The sequence below is a fragment of the Clupea harengus genome, chromosome 24 (genome assembly GCF_900700415.2).
Source record: "Clupea harengus chromosome 24, Ch_v2.0.2, whole genome shotgun sequence".
NCBI lineage: Eukaryota > Metazoa > Chordata > Actinopteri > Clupeiformes > Clupeidae > Clupea > Clupea harengus.
The window spans coordinates 6,164,995-6,175,736 of record NC_045175.1 but is presented as its reverse complement, the minus strand read 5'-3'; the positions used below and the strand labels follow the sequence as shown (position 1 = coordinate 6,175,736).

Below are 10,742 nucleotides of genomic sequence, written 5' to 3'. Positions count from 1 at the left end.
AGCTTGTCGGCTTAGTACAACATAAAACGTTAAGTGAAGGTGTAAAATAAACAGCTTCTGTAATGAATTTGTTTCCGTGGGAGCACATTAACTCTTCTATAGCCAAAATGAAACCTACGTCATCACTAGCTAAAACATTTGTATAAACTGAGCTGTTCTTTAAACGACTATGAAATCAGAAGACAGCTTCTGGAGCAGCAAACACATCATTGCTCCAAACGAGACACAACGTTATTTGGAACTAACCCCAGCAAGCCTCTCCACCCAGAGAAAATAAACACATTCCATGGTCAGATGGGTGCTTGGTTGTTAAAACGTTTTGTGAGTGCACGTCAGACAAACTCTGTCTGGCCACTAGCCTCTTGTAGTATTGTAATTACAGTGGTCCGTTTGGGAATGTCTCATTCGGAGATAGACCTCACGGTATTTCAGTTTTTTTAAAGGACCAGTTCAGCAGTCTTTGGCGATAACCATCCTCTTTCATAAGATGTAGGAACGTAGCTGGACGTTTGCTCACAGCTCCATGCGAGTTTGGATGTTTAACTTGATTTTTGACCCTGATGCTTTAACGACACATATAAATCATAGATCTCGGTTACATGGGCAGTGCTTCTGCATCTCAGAAGCCAGTGGAGCAAACTCTGGGTTGTACTTTTCCTCTCTAAGTATTGAGACTTTCTCACTGAATAGGCTACTACTGGAAGCCTTCCGGCTCGTTCTTGGTTTTGTTTCAATTTCAACAGCGTAAGTGTCCAAAACCTCGCCCTAGGAGCCAATTCAACACCCAGTTTATCAGCCTGGTTTGTCGAAATGGAAATGTTTTAATATTATGACTAGCACCTCAATATTACAGTTATGTTTGTGATAGTTACTACTCTATTATAAACTCACTGTGAAGATCATGGTATAGTATTTATCTACTTTAACATTATTACTATCTCTACAATAACATTACAAGTCTAGGATAACTAGGGCTCATGCAGCAATACTGAAATCATTTTATCTGTGGAATTTACAGCAGGATAGTTTCTTGCTGACTCATTGTTCGCCTTAGCATAATTACTAACTTAACAATACTCTTACCAGTCTAGGATTACTAATGTTTGTAACACTGCAGCAATACTGGAATAATTTTATGTGTGGGATTTGCCGCAAGAGACAGTTTGTCCATTCCTGCTGACTAATTGTTTACTCTTCGGATCTCCAGGCTCCAGGGGAATCTGCCAGTGTTCTTGAGACTTCTTACCCGAGATAAGACCCCCTCCGGCTTCCTCTGGCAGGTCCAGCCGCGCTGTGGGGCAGCGAGGGAGGGAGGGATGGGCAACCTCCGCCTCTTCCGTCTCTGCCTCCTGCTGGGCTCGGTGTTCATGCTCTTCCTCATCATCCTGTACTGGGACGAGGTGGGTAACGCCGGGCTACACCTGCGCACCTCTCCGCCCGCTCCTCCTCCTCCTCCTCTTCCCCCTGCGCTGGCAGCGACGGGGCCCCTGGTGACGACACGGCCCCTCGCCACCTCCACCCAGCTGATGTGGACGGGCGAGGACAAGGGCTACGCCTTCATCTGGGACACGGATGCCTTCGACCGGGAGGTGATGGCTGACCCAGACCCGCCCGAGACCCGGCCCACGAAAGACTTGGCGGCTCGACTGCAGCGTCCGGTGCCGAAACCCCCAGCAGCTGGGGAGATCCTAGATCTCCCGGAGACCCCGGGGACCACAGCGTCTCCGCAAGAGTCGGAGCCGACACCCACGCAAGCCAGACCATCACTGCCAACCACCACGACAACCACAACCAAAACCACCACGACAACCACAACCACAACCCAGACCCCAACCACAACCACCACCACTACGACCACTACGACCACTGCACCCGCCACATCTTCAGCAGCCCATTGGAACCAGACCAGCAAGCTACCAGAACCACAGAGAAGAGACAACATGTCTGTCCAGCCTCCTGGGTTAGCCCCCGTCCCTCCGACCCCCCCGTTCCTGAACCTCCTGAGGCGTCAGGCGGGGCGGAGGCGGCACCTGCAGGAGGCCTGCGCGGCTGACAGCGGCCTCGACTTCCCAGGGAAGCTGCGCTCCTTCGACCAGATCCCCAGCCAGGCGCTGGACCACCTGATCGTGGACGACCGGCACGGGATCATCTACTGCTACGTGCCCAAGGTGGCCTGCACCAACTGGAAGCGTGTGATGATCGTGCTGGGGCAGAAGCTGGTCGCCGGGAGCAACAAGCCCGACGCAGCGCCCCCGACGCCTTACCGCCGGCCGCAGGACGTCCCTTCGGAGCTGAGCCACAACGGAACGCTGCACCTGACCTTCAACAAGTTCTGGCGCCGCTACGGAAAGGCCTCGCGGAACATCATGCACGCCAAGCTCCGCAAGTACACCAAGTTCCTGTTTGTGCGCGACCCGTTCGTGCGACTCATGTCGGCTTTCCGAAACAAACTGGCCCAGCCCAACGAGGACTTCTACCGGCAGTTTGGCTTGCGCATGCTGCAACGTTACACCAACATCACCCAACCCCCGGCCACCGCTCGAGAGGCCTTCAAGGCAGGGTTGCGACCCTCTTTTGCAGACTTTGTCCACTACCTCCTGGACCCCGACACAGAGAAAGAGGAGCTGTTCAACGAGCACTGGCGGCAGGTGTACCGCCTGTGCCACCCGTGTCAGATCGGCTACGATTTTGTCGGGAAGCTCGAGACGCTGGACGAGGATGCCCAGCACCTGCTCCACATCATGAAGATGGACCACGAGATTCAGTTCCCGCCTGGCTACCGGAACAGAACCGCGGCCAGCTGGGAGCACGACTGGTTCGCTAACGTTCCCCTGGAGGACAGACGGAAGCTGTATAAACTTTATGAGCCAGATTTCCGGCTATTTGGATACCCCAGGCCAGAGTCACTACTGCATGTATGACAGTCACAGACGTGACACTGGTCAGCACCTGCTGACTCTCTAAAAGGGTTATCTAAAAGACAATAATGGTGTCTTTTTGAGTGATTCAAGAGGACTATGGTGAATAAGGTAGCTATGGTAGCTTACTGAGCATCCTGGTTGGCAGTCCAGAAGGTTCCTCTTAGGAACACTCTTAGGATTCTGAGTGCTCCTTTATCCTCCCTTAAGTTCCATTGAGAGCACCATGTTCTGACTGACACTGAAAAAAATGACTGTTCAAAGTGCTGAAAAGAATTTGCTCTTGAGAATGTTTGGGTTGGTGCCAAATTGCTTTAAAAACCTAAGTGCTGAGCAGGGGAGACTGTTTATTAAAGAACCCTTTGTAATAAGCAAGTTATTTAGAATAGAAATATGAGATATAAGATAAACTATTTCACGGAATTACATTACATTCAACTACCTAATTATAAAAAATACATCATTAACAACAATCATGTAGATCATTTGGCATATAATCAAGGTAAATGGTATTATACTTTTAAAAGTTCAGCCAAGGGAAGCAATCCTAAAGGCAGCATTGAACACTACCAGTGAAGCGAGTTTATAGGTGATAAAAATCAACCTAACTCCTGCCTGTGCCGCCTTGCCTTTAAGTGCTCACAAAAAACATGGCACATCAATTTCTTACAGCAGTGAGTTTGCCATTTCTACGGAACAGTGACGACACTTAAAAAGGTTTCTCCTGTTATTAGTTCCACTAAGTGGACGAACCGTTTCTGAACCGTGGAACGAACTACACCGGAGTTATAACCCGCCATTTTGTGGCTCGTGTCCCAAAACTGATGTGTCTCTGAGACATAATGGTTCTGATTAACACTGCTGTGTCGTTAGCACTCGTTAGCAGGCCGTGCCTTCAAAGGGAGAGGAATGTTGTTGTTGTTGTTTTAAACACGTTCCCTGTTCACTACTACATCAGTACTGTACACAATGTGAAGAACGCCCATAAACGTGTTGAATACACTTCAGTTCTAGTTGTGATTTTTTGTCCACACTTAACACCAAGTGTCTTTTGTGTTATCTACTATAAATTAATACTTCCATACTTTTTATATTAGCACATGTTGGTGCAAAGTGTACGTGTTAGTTTGGTATTATGTAATAATTTGCACTTAATTGAGAGGTACACGGTATTATTTATTATGTGTGTAAGTACACTGTAGAAAGGACACTTAAAGGACACTTAAAAAGTGTTATTGCTGTACACTACATTGGCATTCATTCAATTAACTGGTGCTTTTCTCCAAAGCGAGGTCCATGCCTTGCTAGTATGAATGCTCTTTGGGAGTCAAACCCATGACCTTGGTGTTGTAAGCACCTATTTCGACACACAAGGCAAATAGAGACATAGGCTTACACTAGTTCAGTAAAAGGAGAAGTGTTGGGACTCATCTCTGATTACTGCTAGTTTTGAAAATCAGGGATCAGTTCCCTTCAGTGTTCAGAAGGTCTAGAAGTTCTATGCAGGCTGTTTTTCCATCCAGCTATCTCAGATTAACATCTAGTCCGTGGGTAACTCTGGCACTTCCTGTGGGCTGATTCTGCACGCCCCAGTAACAGTAACAACGCCACAGCTCCCTACTCCTGTCCTAATTTAATACAAATTGGCTCGACACACAGGGGCTCAACTTGAGCTATGTGTTTAGGCATTCTGGACTTTCTCTTTGAAGCTCTATGTTTTGTCACTATTGAGAGTAAATGTAGACGACTGCAAATGTGAACAAACAGGCGAAGGAAATATGCTGCTGATAAACATGCCTCACATAAAATGTTTATCTTTCTGTTTCTGGAAAAAGAAAAAGAAAAATGATGTGCATTGTAGATTATAATACACCGCCCATTAATGCTATGATCTCATACAGTTTAGATTATTATACTGCTGTGATCTCATACACTCAGTCTGGGCAACACATCATTTTCTGATATGAATGTGATGTCCATCTGTTGCAATATTGGCATCTGGAGGGCCGAAACAGTTTTTTTTTTAATACATGATACCTTTTTTTTTTACTCCTAACACATTCAAGGCTCAGGGCTCGATACATTTCAATATGTTTTAGCAGCTACCTCTATCCACTGTCACTCACAAGGGAGTCTGTGTGAATTTGGGGGAATTCTGTTAAAATGACCGGAGGTGTGAAGTGGAGTGGAACTGAACTGGGTAGCTAATGCTTTATCCAGACCGTCATGACCGGACTGTGTGGGTTGCTGCAAGCTTAGAGCTGGCTGAAAGTGCCAGTGAAAAGATTGTATTGTTTTAATGCTCCTCAGAAAGAAAAAAAAATCATGTGTTTTTGCAAACGTTTTTTTTTTTATACTCCTTCTCAGTACAGACGATTCCTTAGCGCCAGCCAGTCATCAGACGTGAAAAGGCCTGTTCATGACTGAATTACTGCTTGAAGTATATCAGAAAAGATCAACAGCTTTTAAGCACATCCTTCAAGGAGAGATGCTTATGAATCCTGACGTGTTTCAGAGGAAACTGTGTGTTTAGGGTAGTCTACAGTAATCTGTTCATTTATACCATCATGCACACTGGTATTTCCTGGGGCGTAGAAGTCTCGTCTGACACCTCTTGACACATCTTGACTGGTGAGGTTTCACTGGATGATGTGTGACATTGCAGCTAATAAGAGATGATGCACACATCACTGCGTGTTGGATTTAAAGCTCACGGCAACACCAGTGTTATGTTGTTTCTCTTTCCTTTTTTCTCTCTCTCTGTCTCCCTCTTTCACTCTCTCTCTTTTACATTCACTTTTTCTCCAAACTTTTCTGTTTGATCTGCCCTTCCCTCTCAATTTTCCTGTCTGTCTCTTGCAGTTTAGATTCTGGAACATTCCCCGGGATTCAGTGACCTCAAGTAAATAAAGTATTTAGGTCAGTCTGCACACGCACACGCGCACATGCACACTCACACACACACACACACACACACACACACACACAAAGAAAATGGACTGATCATTTCCCTCACAAACTTGAGGGGAAGGTTCCCTTTCTCCTTGTTAGCATCTAATTTAACCTGAAACCAACTAAAAGCTGTTTTCATAGACACCCAAGTCAGACACCTCCTGTCTAATCCACATTACTATTCATTTGAATCATATCTGAGTGAAGAAGTCAAATTAAATGTATGATTCCACTTCAATTATTTGCAGGCCGTATGGTGACATAAAGAATGCATTTCAGCTTGCGTTGGCCCGCTTCTTCTTTCCTCATCTTCTTATCCCATCTGGAAAGCATCACAGGCGTCCATGTTGGTTGTTTGGAGTCATGCTGATGAAGATCTTTTGTGCGTACGCATATTTGTTTACCCACATGTGGGACCTCTTGGCCTAGGGGTTAAGAGTTCAAACGATCTCTGCTCTGTCTCCTCTGTTATCACATTGTAACTATTACCCAATAAACAAAATGTGTACATAACATGACAACTTTATTTTAAACAAACTGTCCATGACGACTCCCCACCACCGTCACAGCAAAGGCGCCTCGGGGGTATTGCAATAGAGAGAGCAGCAGTTAGGCTAATTAGCTCCGGCTGTGGTTTTCTTTGTGTACAGCACCCAAACCATTATACATAATTTTTTTTTTTTTAGCGTGACTCTCTATCAGGGATTACATGAGGACACTGGTATCAACAAACTTAATCAATTTACAGTGTCTGCAATTTCATGCACACCCAACCACATTTGTTACAACCATTTTTACCTCAACAGACTTACAGTGCAGTTTATTTTTTATTTATCTCAGTTGCTTATGTGCACCCTAGAAACCAGAATCATCGTCTTGGTTTTAGAAACTGCACCGGTTTGGTCACAAGAGCACATTTAGATATCATCATGGAGTTGCATGCAGTGAGTGTATCTTATCACTAGAGGGCAGCACCAATCCATTATGTACATTTTCTTTACTTGTGACATACAGCATCTGTGGCCTTTCTCTAGACTGGTCAGACATTACCATTTCAGAATAGTCATCAAAGTTGTCACCATGGTAACACACCCATGAGCACACAACACACAAGTGTCAGAGCAAGGACTATATCCGAGCTACACATTGAAATGTCCACATCCACAATGGCCATTATTGCCACAGGTGTTTCAGGCAGTTGCCTGAGGCACAAACATCGGGTCAACAGCTGCATGGCCGGGTACCCCCACCCTGACCTGAAAATGGCCCACATGCCAATCAAAAAATGGCCCATGTCAAAATCCTACACACACCACACACACACACACACACACACAGGAACACACACACACTCACACACATATATGATGTGAAATCTTGAATGATGAATATTATCCGCAGTGTACTTGAGTGACATCCAAGCTCCTGTAGAATGACAGCCCCTCGATCGCCCTTGAGGATATGCGCATCAATATTGTATGTGTGCTGTGCACTGACGTGGAAGAACAGTAGCAGTGAGTATCGGGAGTACTTGCTTACCCATAGGAGAGGGGATGGGGGGGGGGGGGGGGGGGACGCAAGTACACACACCTACCATTCAGTTTCATGTGCACCCCCCGTCCTCCCCCGACCCTTAGCTACACACATGTTGTGTAAACTTCATGTGCCATACAGTGTTAATTTCGTTGACGAAAACTATGACGAAAAATATTCCTTAACGACCTTTTTCCCGTGACTAAGACGAGACTAAGACGTGACGAAAACGGATCTTTATAAATAAAAACTATGACTAAATCTATTTTAACTTTCGTTGACGAGACGAGACGAGACGAAAATGTTGGTGGTTGACTAAGTCACAATTGTTTTTTTTTTCTAAACTTGTATGCACATCATTGGTTGAATGTTGCCCGGTCCTGTATCTATCCCTCCTCCACTCCCTGAGATGGCCAGACATGCAAGTGACGCCCTATGGCTTAACGTTATGATGGCTGAAGTTCAAGCACTCGGTACTGGAAGACAAATAAGAATAGATATCTGGACAGTCTTAAATTATAACTTGACAGAAAATAAAACACAATACACCGCAATAACCGGAGAGAAACCGTGTGGCTTCAAAATAGATGGGAAGAACACAACAAGAGGCACCTGAAAGCGCACAAGACAACCCTGCCATTTATGCCAAGGTAAATTAGCTAGTAACTGTCAATGATAATTAGCTAATGTTAACTAGTTATTCGAATATATTAGCCAACGTTAAGTTAACTTCAAAGGGGCAGTCGAGTGTATAGGTTGTGTCAGCTTGGATAACTAGCTAGTCATTTTCGATTGAAACCTCCCGTTTGGCTTGGCAAATGAGTTCCAAAACTTTTAGCTAGCTAACATTGGCTAACTATGAGGTAGCATAGCTAAGTTATACTAGCTATCGATAACTAGCTAGTAAACACATTGCAGAATGGACTATAGGACAGGCCACGCATGACATTAATCAAGAAAAAATAAATGAATATGTGATTGGTTTACATATCCTTGTCTATTTATGCAATTGTTATTAGCACTACTTTCAACTCTCAAACTATCCGTCTAGCTAAATACTGTATGTTGGTTATCAGATTGCACAGCAATTCATATGGAGGATATGTGGTTGATTTAACTAAGGCCAGGTAGGCATAGTAGTTGTATTGTGTTATCAGATCATTTGAATCTTCAAAATCTAGACTTGATATTCTCTTATATTTTAATGATAATACTGTTAATTAAGTATTGCCTTAAAATTATTATTTACATTGAATTCATTGGAATTCAGCTGTAGGCATAGGAGACCTGTATCTTACTAATTGCACTAATTGCATCCACAGTTTACGTACTGCAAGCTTGACTATTATGCAGTTGTAGACACAACACAAGGGGTCCCCGGGCCTGACAAGGGATGGAAAGGAGTTTAATGTGACTATAAGATGGACTTAATTTTTAGTTTAATGTGACTAAAACTAGACTAAAATGTAATGAGACTTCGTCGACTAAAACTAGACTAAAATGTTCTGAGTTTTCGTCGACGAAAACTAGACTAAAACTAAGCAGGATAAAAATGACTAAAAGTGACTAAAACTAATATGCATTTTCGACTAAGACTAAGACTAAATCTAAAATAGCTGCCAAAATTAACACTGGTGCCATAGCTTTGTTTGTGTAAAAGCCTCCGTGGAATACTGTCATATTCCAGCCCCTCAGGCTCAGTGTGTGAGGGGGCAGCCTGACACAAGCACTCACTTCACAGTCAAGGATGGGCAACAGCGTCATTGTTATACACTACCATTCAGTCCTCATTGCCAATCTCTCCCCCTACACACACCACACACACACACACACACACACACACACACATACACAGAACCCCTTTATCCCCCACTCTGAAATGACTAAGGCAAGGGGACCACTTTGTTGTGTTGGAAAGTCATAGCAGAATGCTGGCATATGCAGAATACTGGCAGAATGCCCCCCCCCCCCCCCCCCCCCCATGTCTTTTATTTCTTCCTTGTACTCTATCGGAGCAGCTGTGCTTTCTATTCTTTTCTACTGTTCTGAATCACACAGGCGAGATCATCCGATCTTTACCGACCCCAACCCTCTTTGCTACTTCAGACAAGACAGAGCTAAATGACAGTTTCTATTTTTAACATCATGTCTTTTGTCTGCCTACACTTTCTACCCTTCCCTTTGTTCCTGGTTCCTCTGCTGCTCCCTCCTGTCCAACCACATCATCTTCTTCCTTTCCCAATTTTTTCTCTCTATCCTACCTGCCATCCTGATTGATCCGTCTCCCTCCCTCCCTACCTCCCACCCTCCCCTTCCTAAATACGGGATCATTCAAAAGCTGTGCAGTGTGTTTCATCAGTTGAGTTGACAGTATGACACTCCAGAGGAAAACATCACTCACGGATGCCATCCATTCTCCGTCTCCATGGAAGCGCTTCTTAATATAATTTCCTGGAAAACCTGTATTGGTCTCTCTGGGTGTTACACATTATGCATGGACGCTCTCGTGTAATCCCATATGCGATAGATACACCTGCCATTGACAGCTTTACGAATGCATGGACACTGACAGTTCCCATCCCAATCCCCTATGCGATAAATACTGCCATTTTAAACAACAACAAAAAAACCACCTGGTATTTACAGCTTCATGAATGCATGGACACTGACAGAGCTGGGACTGACGTAAAGGTTTTCGTCATCGGTCATTCTGCGTCCCATACTGGCCAAGTCTCAGGAGGGTTCTCTGTGGTGATGATGGATGCTTCTATTGATATTATCATTCTTCAGTTCTTTATATCGACATGCAGTCAGTCTCTTTATAGAGTTCTGGTGCTGTGCATGGCCATTCTAATGTACCATAACATACCATAAACATACCATAGATACTGACAGCCATTCTAGTGTAATCCCACATACCATAGATACTGACAGCAGTGGAAAAAAACAGCAGTTTATATCTTCATGACTTCATGGACACTGGCAGAATGGGCAGACTTTAGAAAGATGTTTACTTAGCGGTTATCTTGTTGACCACAGTGGTCCTCTGTCCAGGGATGTGGGGGTTATAGATTTTCCTGTCAGTATTAACATTTTTCAGCCCTCTATGTGGCCAGGCTGTCAGTGCCTGGCCACGCTGATGGAATCCATTCTCTCTCTCTTCCCCTTGTGTGTATGTCTGATAAATCTGTGGGTGAGTTGCCTTCATTGACCGTCTGATACTTGATAGTCAGACTGAGGTGAAGTTATACTGATATCTTTTTTTTCTTAATGTTATTTGTCAATTTGTGACAATGCCTGTACTGCACCAGGGGATGTGACTCTCTCTGAGCAAAAACA

The 10,742-nt window shown here is 44.5% G+C and overlaps 2 protein-coding genes across 3 annotated transcripts in view; both read left to right on the top strand.

The window, feature by feature from the left end:
- Window positions 1–1,014, top strand: part of si:dkey-26i13.8 (kinesin-like protein KIF19) — a 28,672-nt gene extending 27,658 nt beyond the window's left edge. For both annotated transcript variants that reach the window (XM_031561879.1, XM_031561878.1), the window contains exon 22: window positions 1–1,014. This exon is cut by the window's left edge and continues 1,130 nt beyond it. The gene's annotated coding sequence lies outside the window, so the exon portion shown is untranslated.
- A 302-nt stretch (window positions 1,015–1,316) lies between these two features.
- On the top strand, window positions 1,317–3,962 carry LOC105890313 (carbohydrate sulfotransferase 12-like). Its single transcript, XM_012816325.3, has one exon. It carries the CDS (start codon window positions 1,317–1,319, stop codon window positions 2,919–2,921), a length of 1,605 nt encoding a protein of 534 aa, XP_012671779.2. The 3' UTR covers window positions 2,922–3,962.
- Window positions 3,963–10,742: the final 6,780 nt, after the last annotated feature.